Source organism: Physella acuta, unplaced genomic scaffold, assembly GCF_028476545.2.
Source record: "Physella acuta isolate Inbredline_101_S28 unplaced genomic scaffold, ASM2847654v3 ptg000602l, whole genome shotgun sequence".
NCBI lineage: Eukaryota > Metazoa > Mollusca > Gastropoda > Physidae > Physella > Physella acuta.
In genome coordinates this window covers 31,922-59,108 of record NW_026732121.1, presented here as the reverse complement: position 1 = coordinate 59,108, position 27,187 = coordinate 31,922, and the positions used below count along the sequence as shown (strand labels likewise).

At 40.0% G+C, this 27,187-nt stretch overlaps 2 protein-coding genes across 7 annotated transcripts; one reads left to right on the top strand and one right to left on the bottom strand.

The window, feature by feature from the left end:
- Positions 1-1,510: 1,510 nt before the first annotated feature.
- LOC131947629 (uncharacterized) lies at positions 1,511-10,181 on the bottom strand. The gene is made up of 7 exons (XM_059308857.1): positions 10,164-10,181; positions 8,759-9,113; positions 8,194-8,332; positions 7,898-8,040; positions 6,104-6,281; positions 5,306-5,631; positions 1,511-2,079 (listed from the first exon to the last, which is right to left on the bottom strand). Exons 2-7 carry the CDS (start codon positions 8,971-8,973, stop codon positions 1,785-1,787), a joined length of 1,296 nt encoding a protein of 431 aa, XP_059164840.1. The 5' UTR covers positions 8,974-9,113; positions 10,164-10,181; the 3' UTR covers positions 1,511-1,784.
- Positions 10,182-14,136: 3,955 nt separating this feature from the next.
- On the top strand, positions 14,137-27,099 carry LOC131947639 (uncharacterized). 6 transcript variants are annotated; one of them, XM_059308876.1, is made up of 10 exons: positions 14,137-14,168; positions 16,240-16,376; positions 16,740-16,789; positions 17,100-17,420; positions 18,508-18,539; positions 19,689-19,782; positions 20,646-20,732; positions 21,928-22,009; positions 22,871-22,992; positions 26,331-27,099. In XM_059308876.1, the coding sequence occupies exons 2-10, from the start codon at positions 16,271-16,273 to the stop codon at positions 26,580-26,582; spliced, it is 1,146 nt and encodes a 381-aa protein (XP_059164859.1). In that variant the 5' UTR covers positions 14,137-14,168; positions 16,240-16,270; the 3' UTR covers positions 26,583-27,099. The 6 variants fall into 6 exon arrangements, with proteins under 6 accessions (XP_059164859.1, XP_059164860.1, XP_059164857.1 ...); XM_059308877.1 differs by lacking the exon at positions 14,137-14,168 and adding an exon at positions 14,371-14,405; XM_059308874.1 differs by lacking the exon at positions 14,137-14,168 and adding an exon at positions 14,385-14,433.
- The last annotated feature ends 88 nt before the right edge of the window (positions 27,100-27,187 follow it).

The window sequence follows — 27,187 nt, the reverse complement described above, 5'->3', positions numbered from 1 at the left end:
CCCATATGTTAAATATCCACAGCGGCCCCCACTGAGGTAGCATGTAGGGTGTGTCTGTTATCCTGGGACCCATATGTTAAATATCCACAGCGGCCCCCACTGAGGTAGCATGTAGGGTGTGTCTGTTATCCTGGGACCCATATGTTAAATATCCACAGCGGCCCCCACTGAGGTAGCATGTAGGGTGTGTCTGTTATCCTGGGACCCATATGTTAAATATCCACATGGCCCCCACTGAGGTAGCATGTAGGGTGTGTCTCTTATCCTGGGACCCATATGTTAAATATCCACTGCGGCCCCCACTGAGGTAACATGTAGGGTGTCTGTTATCCAGGGACCCATATGTTTACACACAAGTCTATACAATAAATCAAGGAAGGCAAGTGTTTAGAAATATTTTATTTGCAGGATTGGTTTTAAAATTACATCTGTTTATACATAAATAAATAAATATTGCTTTAAAAATAGCATCACAAAATTTTCAACACACGGACGTGTACAACCAACAGTAAACAAAAGTGACACAAGTCACCTTCCACCCTGGTCACCTTGGGAAGGTGATACATTACAAAAAATGATCAACGTGAAAGACAAAGAAGGAATGTCTGCCTACAGATAAGTTTCAGATAGAATGCCTGCCTACAGATAAGTTTCAGATAGAATGCCTGACTACAGATAGGTTTTTCTTCTCAAACAATCGCCATGTGGCACTAGAAGTTTACACAGACATAGCTATCCTTAATTGTGCTTGTATAAATCATCACGTCATGACCAAATTAAGGACACACCCCTTCGTATTTACTTTTAGACCTAAGCCAAAAGAACAAGATAGGTAACTCATTAAATACTTTGGATGTACTATTTAACTCTATTACCTCCCCTTGATTACTCGCGACATACTCTTCTACTTCTAACGGTCACACTGCAGTTCACAGCTAATTAACATATTCTGTCTTTCAGTGTACTTTGATTATTACAAAAATAAATTACATACATTTTAGCATCTATGTATTTTTTTTAAAAAAGACTTTTATTATAAACCCTGCTGAAATTTAGTGAGGGTTTTTCTAAGGTTTTTTAATTATATGTTAGATATAATTTTATTTTTGGTGCATATATTAAGGGGGGAGGCTCCGAAAAAAAAACACTTTTTTAATACTCTTTAGAAAACAGTTATTTCTTTACAGCTTTATTAAGATACATCCGCATATGCATTTCCACTAAAAAAAATTTGTGGAAAAATCTTGGTAACTATGACAACGGCGGCCATCTTGAAAACTAAACCCCCTCGTAGGTTTTCCACCATCCATAAAATATTATATTTTAAGCCCAATAAATAATCTTCTTCCATATTTTGGGGCACTCAGCTAAAAATTTTAAATGCATTCCTTCAAAAAAATTTATTATGAATTTTTAAAATTTGTGGTCGTTCAAAACACTAGTTTTAATGATTTAATGCCCCAAAATTCTCCAAAATTAAGTGTTTTAAACGGACAAAAATTGGAGAAAAATGTTACAAGTTGAATACACAGAATGTGCTTGTAGAAAGTGCAAATTGTTAACATTGAATTAGTGCAATCTTTTATCATTTTATTAAATTAATTAAAATCTCTAATGTTTTAATGTTCTTGTCTGACACTAAATGATAGCACAGTCCTAAAAGCTTGAGCTAAATTTTCAATTTTTCTCAGATAATTTTTTTATTTGGTGATTGATGAAAGGAACCCTGCATGTATCCATGACCTTTGATGAAAGGAACCCTGCATGTATCCATGACCTTTGCCCTACTTGACAACTCTGACCTCTGTTGGGTCAAGAATAAAGTTTCTATTTTTATACTCCATGACGTTGTCCAGCCTGAGCAGGTGTGTGGCCAGGTAGAGCTGCTTGTAGTGGCCAGACAAGGGCTGGGTGTTGGCCATCCTGGCAAGCTGGTCGTTGTACTCAAACTGTCTGTCCCCCATCAAGTGGGCGTGGCGCTGTGGAAGGCCGGAGGTCAGGCGGAGCTGGAAGTCCTGCTCTGTGTCAGCGTTCATGTCCGCCTCGCTGGGCAGCACACACGTCCCATCAAGCACTGACCTGGAAGGTAAGGCAGTCACACAGGGTACAGTCAGCCATATGTTGTTTTACAGTCACACAGGGTACAGTCAATCATGTTGCTTTACAGTCACACAGGGTACAGTCAGCCATATGTTGCTTTACAGTCACACAGTGTACAGTCAGCCATATGTTGTTTTACAGTCACACAGTGTACAGTCAGCTATGTTGTTTTACAGTCACACAGGGTACAGTCAGCCATGTTGTTTTACAGTCACACAGGGTACAGTCAGCCATGTTGCTTTACAGTCACACAGTGTACAGTCAGCTATGTTGTTTTACAGTCACACAGTGTACAGTCAGCCATATGTTGTTTTACAGTCACACAGTGTACAGTCAGCCATATGTTGTTTTACAGTCACACAGGGTACAGTCAGCCATATGTTGTTTTACAGTCACACAGGGTAAAACAGCCATATGTTGTTTTACAGTCACACAGTGTACAGTCAGCCATATGTTGTTTTACAGTCACACAGGGTACAGTCAGTCATGTTGCTTTACAGTCACACAGGGTACAGTCAGCCATGTTGTTTTACAGTCACACAGTGTACAGTCAGCCATATGTTGTTTTACAGTCACACAGTGTACAGTCAGCCTTATGTTGTTTTACAGTCACACAGTGTACAGTCAGCCATATGTTGTTTTACAGTCACAGTGTACAGTCAGCCATATGTTGTTTTACAGTCACACAGTGTACAGTCAGCCTTATGTTGTTTTACAGTCACACAGTGTACAGTCAGCCATATGTTGTTTTACAGTCACACAGGGTACAGTCAGCCTTATGTTGTTTTACAGTCACACAGTGTACAGACAGCCTTATGTTGTTTTACAGTCACACAGGGTACAGTCAGCCATATGTTGTTTTACAGTCACACAGGGTACAGTCAGCCATGTTTTACAGTCACAGTGTACAGTCAGCCATATGTTGTTTTACAGTCACACAGGGTACAGTCAGCCATATGTTGTTTTACAGTCACACAGTGTACAGTCAGCCATGTTTTACAGTCACACAGTGTACAGTCAGCCATGTTGTTTTACAGTCACACAGTGTACAGTCAGCCATATGTTGTTTTACAGTCACACAGGGTACAGTCAGCCATATGTTGTTTTACAGTCACAGTGTACAGTCAGCTATGTTGTTTTACAGTCACAGTGTACAGTCAGCCTTGTTGTTTTACAGTCACACAGGGTACAGTCAGCCATGTTGTTTTACAGTCACACAGGGTACAGTCAGCCATGTTTTACAGTCACAGTGTACAGTCAGCCATATGTTGTTTTACAGTCACACAGGGTACAGTCAGCCATATGTTGTTTTACAGTCACACAGGGTACAGTCAGCCATGTTTTACAGTCACACAGGGTACAGTCAGCCATATGTTGTTTTACAGTCACACAGGGTACAGTCAGCCATATGTTGTTTTACAGTCACATTCACAGTCAGCCATATGTTGCTTTACAGTCACACAGGGTACAGTCAACCATATGTTGTTTTACAGTCACACAGGGTACATTCAGCCATATGTTGTTTTACAGTCACACAGTGTACAGTCAGCCATATGTTGTTTTACAGTCACACAGTGTACAGTCAGCCATATGTTGTTTTACAGTCACACAGGGTACAGTCAGCCATATGTTGTTTTACAGTCACACAGTGTACAGTCAGCCATATGTTGTTTTACAGTCACAGTGTACAGTCAGCTATGTTGTTTTACAGTCACAGTGTACAGTCAGCCTTGTTGTTTTACAGTCACACAGTGTACAGTCAGCCATATGTTGTTTTACAGTCACACAGGGTACAGTCAGCCTTGTTGTTTTACAGTCACACAGGGTACAGTCAGCCATATGTTGTTTTACAGTCACACAGTGTACAGTCAGCCATATGTTGTTTTACAGTCACACAGGGTACAGTCAGCCATATGTTGTTTTACAGTCACACAGGGTAAAACAGCCATATGTTGTTTTACAGTCACACAGGGTAAAACAGCCATATGTTGTTTTACAGTCACACAGTGTACAGTCAGCCATGTTGTTTTACAGTCACACAGGGTACAGTCAGCCATATGTTGTTTTACAGTCACACAGTGTACAGTCAGCCTTATGTTGTTTTACAGTCACACAGTGTACAGTCAGCCATGTTTTACAGTCACAGTGTACAGTCAGCCATATGTTGTTTTACAGTCACACAGGGTACAGTCAGCCTTGTTGTTTTACAGTCACACAGGGTACAGTCAGCCATATGTTGTTTTACAGTCACACAGTGTACAGTCAGCCATATGTTGTTTTACAGTCACACAGGGTACAGTCAGCCATATGTTGTTTTACAGTCACACAGTGTACAGTCAGCCATATGTTGTTTTACAGTCACACAGTGTACAGTCAGCCATATGTTGTTTTACAGTCACACAGTGTACAGTCAGCCATATGTTGTTTTACAGTCACACAGGGTACAGTCAGCCTTATGTTGTTTTACAGTCACACAGGGTACAGTCAGCCATATGTTGTTTTACAGTCACACAGGGTACAGTCAGCCATGTTTTACAGTCACAGTGTACAGTCAGCCATATGTTGTTTTACAGTCACACAGGGTACAGTCAGCCATATGTTGTTTTACAGTCACACAGGGTACAGTCAGCCATGTTGTTTTACAGTCACAGTGTACAGTCAGCCATATGTTGTTTTACAGTCACACAGGGTACAGTCAGCCATATGTTGTTTTACAGTCACACAGGGTACAGTCAGCCATGTTGTTTTACAGTCACACAGTGTACAGTCAGCCATATGTTGTTTTACAGTCACACAGTGTACAGTCAGCCATATGTTGTTTTACAGTCACACAGTGTACAGTCAGCCTTATGTTGTTTTACAGTCACACAGGGTACAGTCAGCCATGTTGTTTTACAGTCACATATTTAAAGTCAGCCATCTATTACACCACAGTGGCATGTACTGTTACCTGTATTTCTACCCAGGTGTAATAAGTCAGTGATAACCTTGAGATGGTAAAAAAAACTCTGCCTGGATGAATTACTACAAACCATTTTATTTCACCAGGAACTGTAACTATTTATTGAATATGGCTGTCATTTGCAATATAATTAACTGTCTACAATAGAGCTGTCATTATCACTAAAATTGTCTAATTTTATTGAGAATTGGATCCAGAATATTGTCACTCCTAGTAGACTCCTCCCTCCAATCAAATTCTCACCTGAAAAACCTGACTTGCACATCAAACATGGGGAAGGGTACAATCTGCTTACATATCCCAACAATCCCCAGGCTAGGGTACTTGCTGCTAATCAGGTGTTTGTACAGCGGAGTTACCCGCTCTTCATGGACAACAATCCCACAGTCTTTGTCCAGAAAGTGGTAGTCATAATGGTAGCCAGTACAGAACATCAACACATCAGCCTCTACAGAACTGCCGTCTAAAAACTCTATCATGGAGTTGTCTACCCTTTTTATGCCAGGTTTCTGATGCAGGTTGTCTGGAAGTTTGGTTGTCAGGGTTGGCTTGTTATGGCTTAAATAAACCTGGGTTGGGGGGTTGGCTTGTTATGGCTTAAATAAACCTGGGTTGTGGGGGTTGGCTTGTTATGGCTTAAATAAACCTGGGTTGGGGGGTTGGCTTGTTATGGCTTAAATAAACCTGGGTTGTGGTGGTTGGCTTGTTATGGCTTAAATAAACCTGGGTTGTGGGGGTTGGCTTGTTATGGCTTAAATAAACCTGGGTTGTGGGGGTTGGCTTGTTATGGCTTAAATAAACCTGGGTTGTGGGGGTTGGCTTGTTATGGCTTAAATAAACCTGGGTTGTGGGGGTTGGCTTGTTATGGCTTAAATTAAATTGGGTTGTCAGGGTTGGCTTGTTATGGCTTAAATAAACCTTGGTTGCTGGGGTTGGCTTGTTATGGCTTGAATTAAACTGGGTTGTGGGGGTTGGCTTGTTATGGCACTAAAGATTACAGATGTTGTTGATGATGTTGTGAATGATTGGTGATGTAAAAACCTGTTTGGCCACCGCAGACATTTCCAGAGAGATGTCAATACCAGACGAGGCCGCACCCAAGATGACCACAACTTTGCCATCACAGCCGTCTGTCCTTCTGTAGTCGTGGCTGTGTGTGACTTGACCAGGAAAACTGTTCACACCTGGTATATCTGGCACCAGGGGCTTGGCATAGTGCCTAGAATAGGGACAGTTACGATGTCATAAGGCATCAGAGGTGTTAGATTTCATAAATTAGGTCTCATAACCAGTTTTAAAACCATAACAAAGTAGGTGGAGAAACCAGGACTTACCCATAATAAAGTAGGACAAGAAAGCAGGACTTACCCATTACAGAGCTGGTCAAGAAACCAGGACTTAACCATTACAAAGTAGGTCAAGAAAGCAGGACTTACCCATTACAAAGTGGGTCAAGAAAGGACTAACCCATAACAAAGTGGGTCAAGAAAGCAGGACTTACCCATAACAAAGTAGGTCAAGAAAGCAGGACTTACCCATAACAAAGTAGGTCAAGAAAGCAGGACTTACCGACTACAAAGTAGGACAAGAAAGCAGGACTTACCCATAACAAAGTAGGTCAAGAAAGCAGGACTTACCCATAACAAAGTAGGTCAAGAAAGCAGGACTTACCCATAACAAAGTACATCAAGAAAGCAGGACTAACCCATAACAAAGTAGGTCAAGAAAGCAGGACTTACCCATTACAAAGTAGGTCAAGAAAGCAGGACTTAACCATTACAAAGTAGGACAAGAAAGCAGGACTTACCCACTACAAAGTAGGACAAGAAAGCAGGACTTACCCATAACAAAGTACATCAAGAAAGCAGGACTTACCCATTACAAAGTAGGTCAAGAAAGCAGGACTTACCCATTACAAAGTAGGTCAAGAAAGCAGGACTTACCGATTACAAAGTAGGTCAAGAAAGCAGGACTTACCCATAACAAAGTAGGTCAAGAAAGCAGGATTTACCCATTACAAAGTAGGTCAAGAAAGCAGGACTTAACCATTACAAAGTAGGACAAGAAAGCAGGACTTACCCACTACAAAGTAGGACAAGAAAGCAGGACTTACCCATAACAAAGTACATCAAGAAAGCAGGACTTACCCATTACAAAGTAGGTCAAGAAAGCAGGACTTACCGATTACAAAGTAGGTCAAGAAAGCAGGACTTACCCATAACAAAGTAGGTCAAGAAAGCAGGATTTACCCATTACAAAGTAGGTCAAGAAAGCAGGACTTACCCATAACAAAGTACATCAAGAAAGCAGGACTTACCCATTACAAAGTAGGTCAAGAAAGCAGGACTTACCGATTACAAAGTAGGTCAAGAAAGCAGGACTTACCCATAACAAAGTAGGTCAAGAAAGCAGGATTTACCCTTTACAAAGTAGGTCAAGAAAGCAGGACTTACCGATTACAAAGTAGGTCAAGAAAGCAGGACTTACCCATTAACCCATTACAGAGCAGGTCAAGAAAGCAGGACTTACCCATTACAGAGCAGGTCAAGAAAGCAGGACTTACCCATAACAAAGTAGGTCAAGAAAGCAGGACTTACCCATAACAGAGCAGGACAAGAAAGCAGGACTTACCCATAACAAAGTAGGACAAGAAAGCAGGACTTACCCATAACAGAGCAGGACAAGAAAGCAGGACTTACCCATTACAGAGCAGGTCAAGAAAGCAGGACTTACCCATAACAGAGCAGGACAAGAAAGCAGGACTTACCCATAACAAAGTAGGACAAGAAAGCAGGACTTACCCATAACAGAGCAGGACAAGAAAGCAGGACTTACCCATTACAGAGCAGCACAGCATTAAAGGTTTGCGTCTGCTCCACTCCTGGGTTGGCAACACTGCATGTGGTCACCTCCCAGTTGACCTTGAACTTACTCCCCTCGTCTGACACAGGTCTGATTTTCTTGACTTTGGTCAAAAACTAAACAATCAAGTCCAAAATCAATATATTTATTTTAACATAAAATCATTTCATGACAATCACTATGTTCACAAATTTCAATGAAGAGAAAAAAGTTTAAACTATTTTGTAGGCCTATTATATTCTACACCACTAGATAATGTATGTAACTACCTTAATGTACTTTGTAAGGTTAAAGTTGTGAGCGTAGTCCTCTAGATATTTCAGCACCACTTCGTGTTCAACAAAAGATGGCTGCTGTTTAGGGAAGGGATAGTCTGGAAAAGCCATGCATTCAACTGGCAGATTGGTCCTGAGAAAAAAATCAATATTTGATCACCTTGTCATGAGGACAATTAGTATATGCCTACAACTCTATCAAATGATCTTGCTAAAACAGCACATCCCATTAACAAAACAGCACATTCCATTAACAATTTGAATGTATTCTCAGTTGCTGATGCTCACAAAATATGATGGCAATGTATGTGTTGTTTGACCACTAGACACTTGCTGCCTGCATCATTGTATGTGATGATGGCACAGCAGCAGCGTACGTGGTCAAACAACCACACACTTGCTGCCTGCATCATTGTATGTGATGATGGCACAGCAGTGTACGTGGTCAAACAACCACACACTTGCTTTGATCAAAGTTTATTTACAGGACTAGTCACAAAGAACAAACAGCAATCACCTGTGTAAGGCTATCTGACCTACGGCTGAACTTTGACCTTACCTGAGGTGTTTATACATGCTAGAATGTACCGGGAGGCCATACTTGTCAGTGCCAATGTCTTCAGTGTAGTACCATGTCCCACCCACTCTGGGCGACTGCTCAAAACATGTGGCCGTCAAGTTCACGGATGACACACCTGGCAGTGCCAGGTGTCTCAGAGCACAAAGACCAGCTGCTCCGGCTCCAACCACAGCTACACTCACTCGTTCTTTCATCCCAGCACCGGCTACAGCTACACTAATTGTTTGATGGTGCTGGTTTGTTCTGATTCACTGGTGGTACCAGCTGTGGCCACACTTCTTGTCTGTGGCACCGGCTACAGCTACACTAATTGTTTGATGGTGCTGGGCCAGGCCTATATGTACAAAATTAATCCATAAGACAGCTGGTAGATAATACAAATAGGCTGGAAAGGCCTTAAAGTTAAAGTCAAAAGCTAGATTGCTACCCTAAAACTTGATATTATAGTAGGCTACAGCATGATTACATAGTAAATATTAGAATAGATAGAGCCTATATGCTCATGCCGATCATCTACTCTTGGGCCAAGGCTGATTTAGGTCATTTATGCTATTACGATTATAAATTAGTTAATAGGGTTATATTTATAGGCATAATAATTCATTTTAATAGACTTTTAAGACTCTAGTAAGCTTGTCTTTAACTGCAATATATAATATATATGATATTCAGGCCAATAATAGTCCTACTAGTTTTATAGGTCTTTGGCCTATATTTATCAATTTATAATTCTATTATTAAAAGTCTATAGGCCTATTGACTCTGTAGAACAATTTTCAATTACTAGTTATTACATATACATAACAACGCATGAACATAGACATAACTGTCTATAGTCTATAGACTATTACTATATTGTACAATATAAGACTTATAAGAAATATATGTACAGCACAGTTGGTAGGGCTTATTATTGTATACTAGGATCAACAGTTTAATATGATTAATAATAATTTATTAATTAGATCTTCTAGGTCTAACTTAATTTTTAAATTTAACTCTTTTAAGATTAATACTTGTTAACTGAAGCCGCCTAAGACTCAAATTAGTTAGGCCTATTTTTTAAAATGAAAAAAAAATGCCGCCTAAGTAATGTGATTATGTCATGACAGTATGTAATTTAAATGTAGCCTATTAATCTATAATCTAGATTCTATATCATGTAAACAACTGTAAGAAAATACTAAATAGTTCAGCCAACCATAGCTAGAAATTTAGATCTAGATCTAGATTCTAGATCTCCATCATGTAGAATCTCTACTGCTATGCAGTAAATCTAGATCTAGATTCTAGATCTAGATTGGTAGCTTAAACTTAAAATTTAAAATTTCTTAAATTCTTAAATTAAGCTTTAGTTTAAGCAGTTTAAGCCAAGCTAACTCACTCAAACTCCAGTCAAACACTATGAACCTGCAAATCTTGACTGACTTTTATTATTTATTTAATTAGAGTCTAGACTAGATTCTAGATCTATTTATTAATCTAGATCTATGGAGTTTTTAGTTTAGACTTTGACATCGTCACATCATCATTAATTTAAATAATTTTGATAAGAGATTCGTCCGGGCCAAGTAGCGACTGCTAGATTCTCTAGATCTAGATATCTAGAATAATGTCATCTTCTTAGTAAATAATAAATTGTTCTGTAGAAAAATCCGAATTTTTCAAATATATTATTAAACTTTTCGCAATTTACTTATTGAGTAAGCCATAGAAAAAACAGATGGTATAAACTTTTTTAGTATGAAGTAGCCTATCTATTCTTTCTTACATATATAGACTACTTAGATCTAATGACTTAGTAGTCATGGGGGTGGCCACTTGAGATGCCGACCAGAGGGGTGCCCAAGAGAAGCAGGATAAAAAAATTAGAAAGCGTACAATTTGAGCTGCATGACTCATCGTTATTGAATAGACACACTTAGTTTTACGGACATTTTGCTTCTAAAGAAGCAAAATATATCAAAATGTAGGTGAAAGTTTTAATTTCTAGTGACTGGTAACAAGCACCTCCAACATTTGTTGTGAACTAAGGATGAGCCGGTCGCTTTTTGCCAACGTATAGTATTCGTGATAACTTTTCAATACTAAGGGAAACAACACAATTAACATTTAAGGCGTAAGCAATTGAGCACGATTCTTTCCCCTATAGAAAATAAGAATATTGGGTATTATTAAATTATGGTCGGCTCAAGTGTTTTTAGTTCCATTCCCGTCAGAGAAAGCATATGATTCCCCTCCTATCATAAATATATGTGCACTATGGAATGGGGTGGTTGTGTACCTTTGCCCCACTAAGGCTCCACATGATGATGATGATGATGATGATGATGATGATGAGAAGAAGGATGGGGATGATGATGATGATGATATTATGTATAGGGAGGGAGGGGGAGGAAGATTTTATGGTGCCAGTGAAGCCCAAATATAGAGGTGAGTTATAATTCAAGTTATGCCCTTTTGGCCAAACAATTACACCTCTCCTTCACTTCACACCCCTAACCCTAACCTCTCCCTCACTTCACACCCCTAACCCTAACCTCTCCCTCACTTCACACCCCTAACCCTAACCTCTCCCTCACTTCACACCCCTAACGCAAATTTTAAGAAAATGTCCAGAGCAACTCCTCCCTCAACCCCGCCCCCCCCCCCCCCCCCCCCACCCCACCCTTCAGGTCTCCACACGTGTTCAGAAAGTGCCACCAATAAAATCACGTGACAGCCATTACAGATAACTCTTCCTGACCAGCGGGCAGGGCTGGTCATCGCGCGGTGGCGCAGCACCTTTGATGTCCTTGACCGTTACGTAGCCACCGTAGGTCGGGCTGAGCCTGCTGTGCTGTGGTCAGGTTTGGTTGCGTCATGACCTAGACGTGGCCCCAGCCAACGGGTCGGGCTACAGGCACTAGTACACATGGGAGGGAAGATACATGGGGGAGGGAGGAATACATGCATGGACGTCAACGGACAACTAAGGGTATTTTTTTTATCTCGGTGAAATTTATTGCTTTTTTCGTGAATGTGTGTACTTAAATCTTTATATTGAGAGTCTATCTAAAACAAAACTCATTCAACTTAATTTTATTAACTTACGGCTAAGCTGTAAAAATAAGAACATGGTTGCCTGTTGTGTGCCAAAGTTAAAAGACCGTGTTCAAGTTTATATCAGAGTCAGATGACCAGGAAACAAACCACGATCTCTGGCCTATGAAAACTAGTGACAATACAAGAGGGCTTAGAGGGGGGGGGGGGGGGGGGGAGAAAATCACAAGATAAAAATCGCAATCAATGAAACAAATCAAAGGAAAAACGCCACCAAATTTTAAAACATGAAAAAAATATATATTTATAAATCCGACAATCTAATACTTTGAACTGTGAGTTCACTATGCTAGCTTGTTTGTTTGCTTTTGGTGTTGTTGTTTTTATTTATTTGTTTCTTTGTGGCAAAGCCTGTAACTCAATTTTAACCCACTTTTAAGGCAGCGATTTCATTCGAACATTCCACACTATATTCTTCAATGACAATGCAATGATATCTTATTTTACAAAGATACTCCGAAAAAGATTTTCCCCCACGCGCTATCTGGCCGGCAAAAGATGCAAAACGCAATGACTTAAATATCAAATTAAATACTATTAATAGCTGCGCAATGGACTCAATTAATTCTTTTATTGCTGCGCTAGGGGGTCAATTACATTTGATCTTTATTCTTCTGACAAAACTATCTGCACCGTGTGGCCAAGCAGTTGCGCTTCAGGCGGGTCGCCAGGGGTTGAGGGTTCATGGCACATAGTATAGCTAGCAAAGAATTCTTGACTATAAGTTAAATATATATTATTTTTTAAAATCTATTTTAATAGCCTATTTAAATCTACTATTTAATTATTTATCGTGGTTAGTCCCTGTCCCATCAGAGCCCCCCCCCCCCCCGAACGAAATGGAATTGATATTGTAGAACTATGCGCATATTTTTCGGTCTAGAATTGGCCTCATTTTTAATCTAAATTAGATAGACAATTAGTCATTAAAATTTAATGTTAAAATTTCTAAAATGTTGTAACGACAGGGGAGATAAAACAAAATTAACCTCAAGTGATAACTCGATCAGAGGCGTAGCGGGGGGGGGTACATATGTCCCCGGGCGCCGACCTTAGGAGGCGCCAAAATGGGTTGGAAAAACAAATTAAAATGTCATTTTAGCTGCATTTTTGCATTTTAAATAGTTTGAGGGGGGGGGGGGGGTGCAAATCAAAAGTTTGAGGGGGGTGCAAATCGAAAATTTGCTCCCGAGCGGGGCGCCAAATTGAAAGTTTGTCCCTCGGGCGCCGGGAAGGGTCGCTACACCTCTGAACTCAATCAGCCTGTTGATGAGGCTGAACCGTTAGTGAACAGTTTGTCACGGACGGCTGGTTTTCACGGGCGTTAACAAGTGGTACATGGCCGTCCTTTAGATAGGGGTGTCGATTTCATTAAAGTCAAAGGTCGAATTACTAATAAAACAAATATTTTCTAATAGCAAGCTTTTAAATGCACTGAAAATAAGAAAATGAAACTATTTCGCTTTTTTTTTCCACCATAAAAGCTTTTGTTGCTTATGACGTCTACCCCCTCTCTTCCCCCCCCCTCTCTTCCCCCCCCCTCTCCCCCCCCCCCCCCAACGAAGTAGAATTTATATTGAAAATATATGCTTTTACCAGTGTGTTTCCGTTCCCCCCTGAAAATTTCAAGCCCCCCCCCCGCTTTAAAAAGTCTGAAAGAAACACTGATCCTGAGGTCACAGAATCATGTGGACTCTACTTCACTTGCAATTTAGACCGTTTGGTTCGAAGAAGAAACTTTACTTTTAAGGACGGAGTGGTAGAATCGTAGAGCGTACAGATGGATATTGCCCCCCCCCCCCCCCCGCCACCCGAACGAGATGGAATGTATAGAGTAAACATACATTTTTACAAGTGTCCGCCCCCCCCCCCCCCCCAAAAAAAATTTTTTGACCCCCCGAAAATATCAAGTGCCCCCCTTCCCCCCACCGGAGAAAAAAGTCTGGAAGAAACACTGATTATTTAGTTAGCACTGGATTAAGCTTGTTCCTTTTTTGTACTCTATAGACTAACATCTCTTCACTCTAAAAAAAATTGATAAAAATGGGTGCTACAGGTGTGAATAAATGGCTTACACGAAATATAATCAATTCACTTCAGTGGTTATCAGGTAAAATAACCAAGTCCAAGCCCGCCCCCCCCCCCCACCCCCACACACTACTCCCCCTCTCACATGGAGCTGCTGCTGACGACAACAGATGGCGAATAAAATTTCAATATTTCGAACAAATGATTTACCACGTCTAGATCTAGACTGACGCTTAGGATCTCTGTCCGTGATTTAATGGCAAGGTTTTTTTTACTAATACACTATAGTATTCTATATACTATATAATGTAATAGGCACAGCTTAATGTTTAGTAGAATTGTATATAGATCTAGATCTAGGTATTTTCTATAAAGGCATTATTTTATTGCTGCACCAAATATTACTAACTTAAAAACGTATCTTTATTTAATTTTAAGCATAATAATCACACACAAAAAGTGGTCCAGGATTTTCGATTAAATCTGGCACTGTCATGTAAGAAATGCCACTGTTTGACTTCTGTGTAGGTAGATCTAGAATTTAGATTCTAGATTACATCTAATCTAGAATCTAGACATTCTAGATTTAGATCTAGAATCTAGATACTGATGAGGATCATCTGGATAGTATCTAGATTATGTAATCTAGATATTATAACTTAGGTTAGGTTTGCTTCCTGGGACATAGGCCGCTGACAAGGCGTCTCTGTCCTGGGCTAGTCTCTCCAGACTCTCCAACTGTCCCCAGGTGTATCCAATCTTCTTGGTGTCTTCTTCCAGGTCACGTCTCCAGGTCTTTCTAAACTTTCTTGGTCTGCCTCTTCTCCTCCTGCCCTGTGGATTCCAGGCGAGGGCCTGTCTTGTTAATACTTGTTATGCTGGATACAGATTTCCCGGGGAGTGTGTGGCCAATCCATTTTCTCTGGAGGTTCTACTTCAGCTGGCAGTTGATTTGTCCGTTGCCCTAGAATATAGATCTAGAATATAGATCTAGAACATCATTTCTGTTGGTTTTACAGTTTTAGCCTTTAGGCCAGCAAATTTGCAGGATCTTTCTGAGGCATAAGTTAAACTTATTAAGTTTATTTCTTATTTTTATAGCAGTTATTCTCCATGTCTCAGCTCCATAGAGTAAAGCTGCAGTAAAGCAGGTTTTACTAGATCTAATCTAGTGTGTTGAAGATCCAGATTTTTATACCAAGGGCTTTGGCAAGGGTTAAATCTTGAGAATCCCAAGCATTTTTTAGTTGGTTGAAGACTGCTCTTGCCTTGCCTGTCCTTATTTTTATGTCTGCTTCTGTCCTTTTAGTTGGTTGAAGACTGCTCTTGCCTTGCCTGTCCTTATTTTTATGTCTGCTTCTGTCCCACCCTGCTTATCAACAATACTTCAAGGTAGGTGAATCTATCCACTTCTTCTAGATTCAAGGGCTTCTTCTGTCAATGTTATAGCCGCAGTTATATAGGGGTGCTGCTTGATGCATTGACTTTGAGAACTTAACTTTTCCCTCTATGGATGTTCAGGCCCAGGCATGTAAATCTAGAAAAATTAGCAACACTTACCTACACTTAGGCAACACTGTCATTGAGAAAATCTCCACAAACTGAAATGCTGCTTGCAATGTATAGCTAGTTCTAGAATCTAGTACTTTACTTTTTTTAGTGACTAGTTTAATTCTAGATCTATGATTTAAAGATTGATCTAGACTAGATTCTAGATCTATTTAGAATCTAGATCTAGTATTTAAGTATACTAGATTCTATAGGCCTACTTAGCTTTAGCGGCAGGCTTTAGTCTAACTAACTAAATAATAATAAATAAAATATTATTGGCCTAATGTAATAATAAATAAATTTTATATAGACCCACACTTTTAAAGCATGTCTTCTAATCTAGATCTAGAACTAAATCTAGATTCTAGAAGAATCTTTAAATAATCTTTTTTTTTTATTTAGTCTAGTTATTTTTTACAGATAGCCATAGTTTCTTTCCTAGGCCTAGATCTAGAATGTACCTACGTTATCTTGATCTAGTATGATTATCTATAAGTTGCCTTTAGCCTGCTAGCTGTGTTTTTTATCCTACTTCCAAAAACAAAAATGATGATGTTCATACTTACTTTTTAACTACTTTCTGCATATTAAATTTAATTAAAATCCATTTGACCTAGGCCTATATCTATTTATTATGCAGCATTTACTATTATGAGATGTGTGTATTTTTTTATGTAAATTTAACATTGGATTTGAACTATTAATAGAAACTAAATTGACTAACATAACAGCTTTCCATAAATTTACAATATCCATCTGATAAATTTATTTTTATTCAGAGGTTAAAGTCAAAGTGGCATCAGAAAAAAGATGTCATCAGTCTTTTTAGGTCTTCCAAAAGCTTCAGCCCCTAGAATAAATGGTCTAAAAAAGGCAAGACCAATAAGATCTTTATCAAAACCAGAAACTAATCCAGGTAATGACATGAACATTAATGGAATGGAACAGTCATTTTTTTCACTCATAATTATGCAAGAGAGTTTTTATAGGCCCTAAACTAGTCTAAAAATTAATTTATTTTAGTCTAGCTATGGGCTCTAATCATCATTTCAAGTTTCAACAATAAAGTCTTATTTAATATTGAACATTTGGTTCTTAAATGATTTCCAAATTAGAGTAGTGAATTAATTAATACATATTCTGTCAGCACACATTTTGTAATAATTGTCTTTAAATTAAAATGTAATATGATCTACAGTAGATTATTGTATTGTCTATACACCTGTATTGATTTTTGTTGATTGCATTGCTCATAACTTACTGATGTTATACATTTTAGGAGGTCTGACAGAAACATTTTTTCAAAGACAAACTAGTCTAGGAAGTGAGGTAAAATATTTACACTGGTTAGTCTAGGAAGTGAGGTAAAATATTTACACTGGTTAGTCTAGGAAGTGAGGTAAAATATTTACACTGGTGTCCTTAATGAATGCTGATTTTTTAATGAGCTTAGTTTTACTTCTTTTTTTCTTAATGTCCACTAGCCTACAAGCATTACTTAAGTTAAAGCGAATCCTTAAATTTGCCAAATAAAGCACATATTTCTTATTTTTTATACACAGTTTTAAAATGGTGTTTGTTTACTAGTTTTTAAAGCAGTTTTTTTTTTCTTGCCTTAACATTTTTTTTTTTTGTGAAGTTTACAGACAAAGAAGAAATGCAAGGAGAAAAGGTGGAAGACAACTGGCACAATCTAAACAATAAGATGTGTTTGAAAGGAAGATTGGACCCGTACACCCGACAAAGTTCAGCTGATTCATCAAGTTGTGGCTCATACAAAAGCAACAAGAAAGATTTGTCACCAGAGCCCTATAGTTCACCAAGTGTGCCCAAATCATTTGACAGCAGTTTCAACAACAATATAGCAAGTCTAGAGGATGAAGAGCAGTCCCAACACAGACAAGACAGATACTCTCAAGGGCATCAGCTGGTTACCCCAGTTGACAGGCAGCATAATGCTGTAAGATTATTCTTATTTTTTTAATTTTATTTTAGGCTGATGGTTCCTCAGCACAGCATTGTTCCACTTTTCAGAAATACACAAGTACAGGAACATTTCGAAATTCACAGATATATTTATTTTAATTGAGAAAGTAACTGGTTGACCATTTTCTGGCATTTTACATGTGTATCTGCTGGCAACTAAGATAGCACATTAGTGTAAATTATTAATGGAGAATTACAAAGTTCTTTGAATTATTTATTGCTTTTGATTACAAGAGCAGATAAGGGCACTAACACAAGGTTGTATTAAATTAACAAGGGGAGACAAAAATATTATACTTAATAGCTGTAGTTATGTCTCTTTGTTAAGTATGACCAATCATGCAATGTGTTTGGGCAAGCATTTGGTAAACAAGAGAATGGTTACTTTTGAGTCAAGTCTCAGTCATACCACTAGGTAAAACAAGAGAATGGTTACTTTTGAGTCAAGTCTCAGTCATACCACTAGGTAAAACAAGAGAATGGTTACTTTTGAGTCAAGTCTCAGTCATACCACTAGGTAAAACAAGAGAATGGTTACTTTTGAGTCAAGTCTCAGTCATACCACTAGGTAAAACAAGAGAATGGTTACTTTTGAGTCAAGTCTCAGTCATACCACTAGGTAAAACAAGAGAATGGTTACTTTTGAGTCAAGTCTCAGTCATACCACTAGGTAAAACAAGAGAATGGTTACTTTTGAGTCAAGTCTCAGTCATACCACTAGGTAAAACAAGAGAATGGTTACTTTTGAGTCAAGTCTCAGTCATACCACTAGGTAAAACAAGAGAATGGTTACTTTTGAGTCAAGTCTCAGTCATACAAGTATGTAAAATAACAGAATGGTTATTTTTGAGTCGTCTCAGTCATTTTACTAGGTAAAAGATCCATGTAGTGGGGTGCTTACTGTTCAGCCTGTATTGTCATTTGATGTATCAAACAAATATAAGACTCATTAATTCCCATAGTAGCTTTCAAATGTACTTTCATATTAGTTTTTTTAAATTAAATTTGATAATGAATGCACCTGTTTACATTCTTTATGTTGATTCCACATGTGATGGCAGTTGTCGGCAAATGTTAACAGCCTCAGTCAAAGGTAATTGTTTTAGCTAAATTTGAGCTAGCATATTTTTAGATTGTTTTACCAGTCTCATTCAAAGGTAATTGTTTTATCCAAAATTGATATAGCTCATTTTTATATTGTTCTCTCAGCCTCATTCAAAAGTAATTGTTTTCTGTAATTACTAATGATGTGTAGTGTCAGTCATATCTAACTTGTGATGATGTATAGTGTCAGTCATATCTAACTTGTTGTGATGATGTGTAGTGTCAGTCATATCTAACTTGTGATGATGTGTAGTGTCAGTCATATCTAACTTGTTGTGATGATGTGTAGTGTCAGTCATATCTAACTTGTTGTGATGATGTGTAGTGTCTGTCATATCTAACTTGTTGTGATGATGTGTAGTGTCAGTCATATCTAACTTGTGATGATGTGTAGTGTCAGTCATATCTAACTTGTTGTGATGATGTGTAGTGTCAGTCATATCTAACTTGTTGTGATGATGTGTAGTGTCAGTCATATCTAACTTGTTGTGATGATGTGTAGTGTCAGTCATATCTAACTTGTTGTGATGATGTGTAGTGTCAGTCATATCTAACTTGTTGTGATGATGTGTAGTGTCAGTCATATCTAACTTGTTGTGATGATGTGTAGTGTCAGTCATATGTAACTTGTTGTGATGATGTGTAGTGTCAGTCATGTCTAACTTGTTGTGATGATGTGTAGTGTCAGTCATGTCTAACTTGTTGTGATGATGTGTAGTGTCAGTCATGTCTAACTTGTTGTGATGATGTGTAGTGTCAGTCATGTCTAACTTGTTGTGATGATGTGTAGTGTCAGTCATGTCTAACTTGTTGTGATGATGTGTAGTGTCAGTCATATCTAACTTGTTGTGATGATGTGTAGTGTCAGTCATATCTAACTTGTTGTGATGATGTGTAGTGTCAGTCATGTCTAACTTGTTGTGATGATGTGTAGTGTCAGTCATGTCTAACTTGTTGTGATGATGTGTAGTGTCAGTCATATCTAACTTGTTGTGATGATGTGTAGTGTCAGTCATATCTAACTTGTTGTGATGATGTGTAGTGTCAGTCATATCTAACTTGTTGTGATGATGTGTAGTGTCAGTCATATCTAACTTGTTGTGATGATGTGTAGTGTCAGTCATATCTAATGTTGCAGCTTGTGTCAAGATAAAATCAAGTATTTGTTTACATTGGTAACACCCTTGGGAGATACAATGGTCATCAGTGGGTCCAACCTGCAGAACATTTTAGTGAGTACAGAACCTTTTCTTTGGGAGACCGCTGGACCATGGTCAGACAGCTGGACAGTGGTCAGACAGACAACTAGGCAGTGGTCAGACAGCTGGACAGTGGTCAGACAGACAACTAGGCAGTGGTCAGACAGCTGGACAGTGGTTGGACAGTGGTCAGACAGACAACTAGACAGTGGTCAGACAGCTGGACAGTGGTCAGACAGACAGCTGGACAGTGACCAGACAGACAACTAGGCAGTGGTCAGACAGCTGGACAGTGGTCAGACAGACAGCTGGACAGTGACCAGACAGACAACTAGGCAGTGGTCAGACAGCTGGACAGTGGTCAGACAGCTGGACAGTGGTCAGACAGACAACTAGGCAGTGGTCAGACAGCTGGACAGTGGTCAGACAGACAGCTGGACAGTGGAAAGACAACTGGGCAGTGGTCAGACAGCTGGACAGTGGTCATAAAGACAGCTGGACAGTGGTCAGACAGACAACTAGACAGTGGTCAGACAGCTGGACAGTGGTCAGACAGCTGGACAGTGGAAAGACAACTGGGCAGTGGTCAGACAACTAGACAGTGGTCAGACAGCTGGACAGTGGTCAGACAGCTGGACAGTGGTCATAAAGACAGCTGGACAGTGGTCAGACAGACAACTAGGCAGTGATCAGACAGCTGGACAGTGGTCAGACAGACAGCTGGACAGTGGTCAGACAGACAACTAGGCAGTGATCAGACAGCTGGACAGTGGTCAGACAGACAGCTGGACAGTGGTCATAAAGACATGATATGGTGGTCAGGTGGGTCAAATATTTGAGTAAAATGTTTTTATTAGTTATAATCTTGAAAGCCCAGCCAATTATTTTACCTACAGCTTGCCTCTAGGATTTTGTTTACTGAAATGCATGCAGTGACCATATGGACACAGAGCGTAGAAGACCAAGATAAACCTAAGGAACAGGTTGGTTTTGTTCCTGTAGTTCAACTGGAACTGTCCCATGACACCACTGGCTATATTAGACAAGTGTCCCATGACACCACTAGCTATATTAGACAACTGTCCCATGACACCACAGGCTAGACAACTGTCCCATGACACCACTGGCTATATTAGACAACTGTCTCATGACACCACAGGCTATATTAGACAACTGTCTCATGACACCACAGGCTATATTAGACAACTGTCCCATGACACCACTAGCTATATTAGACAACTGTCCCATGACACCACTGGCTAGACAACTGTCTCATGACACCACTGGCTATATAAGACAACTGTCCCATGACACCACTGGCTATATTAGACACCTGTCCCTTGACACCACAGGCTAGACAACTGTCCCATGACACCACTGGCTATATTAGACAACTGTCTCATGACACCACTGGCTATATTAGACAACAGTCCCATGACACGACTGGCTATATAAGACAACTGTCTCATGACACCACTGGCTAGACAACTGTCCCATGACACCACTGGCTATATTAGACAACTGTCCCTTGACACCACTGGCTATATTAGACAACTGTCCCATGACACCACTGGCTATATTAGACAACTGTCCCATGACACCACTGGCTATATTAGACAACTGTCCCATGACACCACTGGCTATATTAGACAACTGTCTCATGACACCACTGGCTATATTAGACAACTGTCCCATGACACCACTGGCTATATTAGACAACTGTCTCATGACACCACTGGCTATATTAGACAACTGTCCCATGACACCACTGGCTATATTAGACAACTGCCTCATGACACCACTTGCTATATTAGACAACTGTCCCATGACACCACTGGCTATAGACAACTGTCCCATGACACCACTGGCTATATTAGACAACTGTCCCATGACACCACTGGCTATAGACAACTGTCCCATGACACCACTGGCTATATTAGACAACTTTCTCATGACACCACAGGCTAGACAACTGTCCCATGACACCACTGGCTATATTAGACAACTGTCCCATGACACCACTGGCTATATAAGACAACTGTCCCATGACACCACTGGCTATATTAGACAACTGTCCCATGACACCACTGGCTATATTAGACAACTGTTTTATGACACCACTGGCTATATTAGACACCTCTGATTGAGAGTAACAAGAGTTGTGTGACATTTGTCCAGCAGGTGTCTGTGAAAGTTGAAAAAGAACCAGATGAGCAAACCAGCGCTCAAACAAGTAACTCAGCCATCATGAATCTAATTAGTGAGTAATTAAATAAAGGAGTCAGTACACTATCTTACAGTACATGTAATAACATGGTAAAACTAGCATGGGGGGGGGGGTTTAATTAGCTAGATGATGATTTTCAAGCCATTTATTTTGTGCTAACTTACATTGTCTGCTGCTGCCATCTAGTTCTACACACCAGAGACAAAATATTTTATTAGGGTTTCATCAACGCGTCAGTAAACTTGTATTTTTAGGCTTGTGACCTTGTTTCATTTAAAAATTTGAGTAAATAAAGCTGGTACTTTATTTCTTGAATCTTTAGTTGTTAGTAGGCCGCAAGTTTGTGCACACTATGAATGCCTTGAGTGTACAGTAATCACCCTCCATAAATGTGAGGTAGAATACCTCTCAGGGACTGCCCGGGTGTCATGGGGACGTTCTCAGGAGTCAGCTGTTACCCAACAGCAGGGGCACTGGGTGTGATCCCTGGTTTTAGTCATTGAATGTAGCAGCCTTGTCCCTAGTGTAGGGTGCTCTTTAAAGTTAATGTAGGCGCCATAGTGCATATAAGAGAGCCCACTGTGGTCTGTGTAACCAGATAATGTGTACTGTAGTTTGACTGTTGAATCAAGTAGACCTCTGACTCCTTGTGCATGATGCACAATCATCGTATTGCAGGTGCTAAGGTAGCTGGTGGGAAACTTTTGGCATCAAATCCCACCCTACTGACAGGGCTCAACGCCTGCAAAATTGAGATAAAAAAATTTTTTAGGTAACCTACCCTGGTATTGGTTTATTTGTGTAGTAATGCTTAAAAGGCAAAGCCACAGATAGACTTCCATTTTCATCAATATAGATTTCTTAGTTATAGTGTGATTTTTGTTACTCTCCTAGAATATGCATACACTAAAGAAGAGCTGTTGAGGATGAGCCGATCTAAACCATCTAAGTCCCCACCTCCAATGTGGAAGGTATTAACTCACATACATTCAGCATGCTGTCTACCTGCTAGTAAGGTGAGTACATCCATTCAACCTGTCAGTCAAGTTAGTTATCCCATCCATTGAGCCTGTCAGTGAAGTTAGTTATCCCATCCATTGAGGCTGTCAGTGAAGTTAGTTATCCCATCCATTGAGCCTGTCAGTCAAGTTAGTTATCCCATCCATTGAGTCTGTCAGTCAAGTTAGTTATCCCATCCATTGAGGCTGTCAGTGAAGTTAGTTATCCCATCCATTGAGGCTGTCAGTGAAGTTAGTTATCCCATCCATTGAGCCTGTCAGTCAAGTTAGTTATCCCATCCATTGAGCCTGTCAGTCAAGTTAGTTATCCCATCCATTCAGCCTGTCAGTCAAGTTAGTTATCCCATCCATTGAGCCTGTCAGTGAAGTTATCCCATCCATTGAGTCTGTAAGTGAAGTTAGTTATCCCATCCATTGAGCCTGTCAGTGAAGTTATCCCATCCATTGAGTCTGTCAGTGAAGTTAGTTATCCCATCCATTGAGCCTGTCAGTGAAGTTAGTTATCCCATCCATTGAGCCTGTCAGTGAAGTTATCCCATCCATTGAGCCTGTCAGTGAAGTTAGTTATCCCATCCATTGAGCCTGTCAGTGAAGTTATCCCATCCATTGAGTCTGTCAGTGAAGTTAGTTATCCCATCCATTGAGCCTGTCAGTGAAGTTAGTTATCCCATCCATTGAGCCTGTCAGTGAAGTTAGTTATCCCATCCATTGAGCCTGTCAGTGAAGTTAGTTATCCCATCCATTGAGCCTGTCAGTGAAGTTATCCCATCCATTGAGCCTGTCAGTGAAGTTATCCCATCCAGTTAGCCTGTCAGTGAAGTTAGTTATCCCATCCATTGAGCCTGTCAGTGAAGTTATCCCATCCAGTTAGCCTGTCAGTGAAGTTATCCCATCCAGTTAGCCTGTCAGTGAAGTTATCCCATCCATTGAGTCTGTCAGTGAAGTTAGTTATCCCATCCATTGAGCCTGTCAGTGAAGTTAGTTATCCCATCCATTCAACCAGTCAGTGAAGTTAGTTATCCCATCCATTCAACCTGTCACTGAAGTTAGTTATCCCATCCATTGAGCCTACCAGTGAAGTTAGTTATCCCATCCATTGAGCCTGTCAGTGAAGTTAGTTATCCCATCCATTGAGCCTTTCAGTGAAGTTAGTTATCCCATCCATTGAGCCTTTCAGTGAAGTTATCCCATCCATTGAGCCTGTCAGTGAAGTTATCCCATCCATTGAGCCTGTCAGTGAAGTTAGTTATCCCATCCATTGAGGCTGTCAGTGAAGTTAGTTATCCCATCCATTCAGCCTGTCAGTGAAGTTAGTAATCCCATCCATTGAGCCTGTCAGTGAAGTTATCCCATCCATTGAGCCTGTCAGTGAAGTTATCCCATCCATTGAGCCTGTCAGTGAAGTTAGTTATCACATCCATTGAGCCTGTCAGTGAAGTTAGTTATCCCATCCATTCAACCAGTCAGTGAAGTTAGTAATCCCATCCATTGAGCCTGTCAGTGAAGTTAGTTATCCCATCCATTCAGCCTGTCAGTGAAGTTAGTTATCCTATCCATTGAGCCTGTCAGTGAAGTTAGTTATCCCATCCATTGAGGCTGTCAGTGAAGTTATCCCATCTATTGAGCCTGTCAGTGAAGTTAGTTATCCCATCCATTGAGCCTGTCAGTGAAGTTAGTTATCCCATCCATTGAGCCTGTCAGTGAAGTTAGTTATCCCATCCAGTTAGCCTGTCAGTGAAGTTAGTAATCCCATCCATTGAGCCTGTCAGTGAAGTTAGTTATCCCATCCATTCAGCCTGTCAGTGAAGTTAGTTATCCCATCCATTGAGCCTGTCAGTGAAGTTAGTTATCCCATCCATTGAGGCTGTCAGTGAAGTTATCCCATCTATTGAGCCTGTCAGTGAAGTTAGTTATCCCATCCATTGAGCCTGTCAGTCAAGTTAGTTATCCCATCCATTGAGCCTGTCAGTGAAGTTAGTTATCCCATCCATTGAGCCTGTCAGTCAAGTTAGTTATCCCATCCATTGAGGCTGTCAGTGAAGTTATCCCATCTATTGAGCCTGTCAGTGAAGTTAGTTATCCCATCCATTCAACCAGTCAGTGAAGTTAGTTATCCCATCCATTCAACCTGTCACTGAAGTTAGTTATCCCATCCATTGAGCCTACCAGTGAAGTTAGTTATCCCATCCATTGAGCCTGTGAGTGAAGTTAGTTATCCCATCCATTGAGCCTGTCAGTGAAGTTATCCCATCCATTGAGTCTGTCAGTGAAGTTAGTTATCCCATCCATTGAGCCTTTCAGTGAAGTTAGTTATCCCATCCATTGAGCCTTTCAGTGAAGTTATCCCATCCATTGAGCCTGTCAGTGAAGTTATCCCATCCATTGAGCCTGTCAGTGAAGTTAGTTATCCCATCCATTGAGGCTGTCAGTGAAGTTAGTTATCCCATCTATTGAGCCTGTCAGTGAAGTTAGTTATCCCATCCATTCAGCCTGTCAGTGAAGTTAGTAATCCCATCCATTGAGCCTGTCAGTGAAGTTATCCCATCCATTGAGCCTGTCAGTGAAGTTAGTTATCCCATCCATTGAGCCTGTCAGTGAAGTTAGTTATCCTATCCATTGAGCCTGTCAGTGAAGTTAGTTATCCCATCCATTGAGGCTGTCAGTGAAGTTATCCCATCTATTGAGCCTGTCAGTGAAGTTAGTTATCCCATCCATTGAGCCTGTCAGTGAAGTTAGTTATCCCATCCATTGAGCCTGTCAGTGAAGTTAGTTATCCCATCCAGTTAGCCTGTCAGTGAAGTTAGTAATCCCATCCATTGAGCCTGTCAGTGAAGTTAGTTATCCCATCCATTCAGCCTGTCAGTGAAGTTAGTTATCCCATCCATTGAGCCTGTCAGTGAAGTTAGTTATCCCATCCATTGAGGCTGTCAGTGAAGTTATCCCATCTATTGAGCCTGTCAGTGAAGTTAGTTATCCCATCCATTGAGCCTGTCAGTCAAGTTAGTTATCCCATCCATTGAGCCTGTCAGTGAAGTTAGTTATCCCATCCATTGAGCCTGTCAGTCAAGTTAGTTATCCCATCCATTGAGCCTGTCAGTGAAGTTAGTTATCCCATCCATTGAGGCTGTCAGTGAAGTTATCCCATCTATTGAGCCTGTCAGTGAAGTTAGTTATCCCATCTATTGAGCCTGTCAGTGAAGTTAGTTATCCCATCCATTGAGCCTGTCAGTCAAGTTAGTTATCCCATCCATTGAGGCTGTCAGTGAAGTTATCCCATCCATTCAACCTGTCCGTGAAGTTATCCCATCCACTAAGAGAGTGAAATGTGCCAGCAGGTGAAAGAATACTTTCAAGTGTCCAACTTCCGTCCCCATGATGGCACCCTGGCTGTAAACGAAGCCAGACATGACAGAGTGGCAGCAGCATTGACTGATCAAGGGGAGAGAAGGCAGGAGAAAATGTCCTCAGTGCTCCATGACAGGGGGGATCAGGCTGATGGAAGGCTAGATAACTCTGTATCACCAGAGGCCAGAGACCCTGATGAAAGAAGGCCCTCACTCTCTCGATACTATTCTATAGAAGATTGAAACCTTCTAATGTCACCTACATTCCATGTTGTTTTATTTGTGATTGATCATTAATTAATCTAGTCAATTAGTAAAAAAAAAAAACTGTTTATTTCTAACCCTCCTCTTGAGACCAAAATATTGTGATAATCTGCTGACAAGTCATTAGATGCAGCTCAGACCCATGGCATTGCCTAGGTCATGACACACTGGGTATCACTTGTCTACAACAGATTCAGTTGTGTCCAAGTTTTCTTGCCATTGCTAACCTTTTTTCAGAGAATCCTCTTAATATTTTGGTTGATTTATTTTTTTTTACAAAATTTCTATTTAAAAAAAGTGTATAAGATTATGCATTAAAATTGTGTGTAGATGTGTTACTGGTAGGTGAAAGAAGTAATGCCATCCTGCACTTATTTTTCCAGGCAAGCTTTAAGATTCTTTGATTTTGTATGTGATATAAAGCAGAGCATATATTTTGTGGTTTTTGTATTTGGAGCTGTTGATTCTAAATAAAATGGTGATAATGCAATAAGCATTCCGTTAGTGTGTGTCCAGTTAGTACTGCAGTACATGGTTGATGTGTCCAGTTAGTACTTCAATAACATGGTTGAAAGGTGTAGGAA

Bases quoted from the DNA above. Each gene is read 5' to 3' on its own strand.
- LOC131947629 (XM_059308857.1), bottom strand. From the start codon at position 8,973: ATGAAAGAACGAGTGAGTGTAGCTGTGGTTGGAGCCGGAGCAGCTGGT. The intron at 8,041-8,193 runs GTAGTTACATAC...TTGATTGTTTAG, and splicing joins ACCTTACAAAGTACATTAAG to TTTTTGACCAAAGTCAAGAA. The intron at 6,282-7,897 runs GTAAGTCCTGCT...TCCCTATTCTAG, and splicing joins GCTGTGCTGCTCTGTAATGG to GCACTATGCCAAGCCCCTGG.
- LOC131947639 (XM_059308876.1), top strand. From the start codon at position 16,271: ATGTCATCAGTCTTTTTAGGTCTTCCAAAAGCTTCAGCCCCTAGAATA. The intron at 16,790-17,099 runs GTAAAATATTTA...TTTTTTGTGAAG, and splicing joins AAACTAGTCTAGGAAGTGAG to TTTACAGACAAAGAAGAAAT. The intron at 20,733-21,927 runs GTTGGTTTTGTT...ACATTTGTCCAG, and splicing joins AAGATAAACCTAAGGAACAG to CAGGTGTCTGTGAAAGTTGA.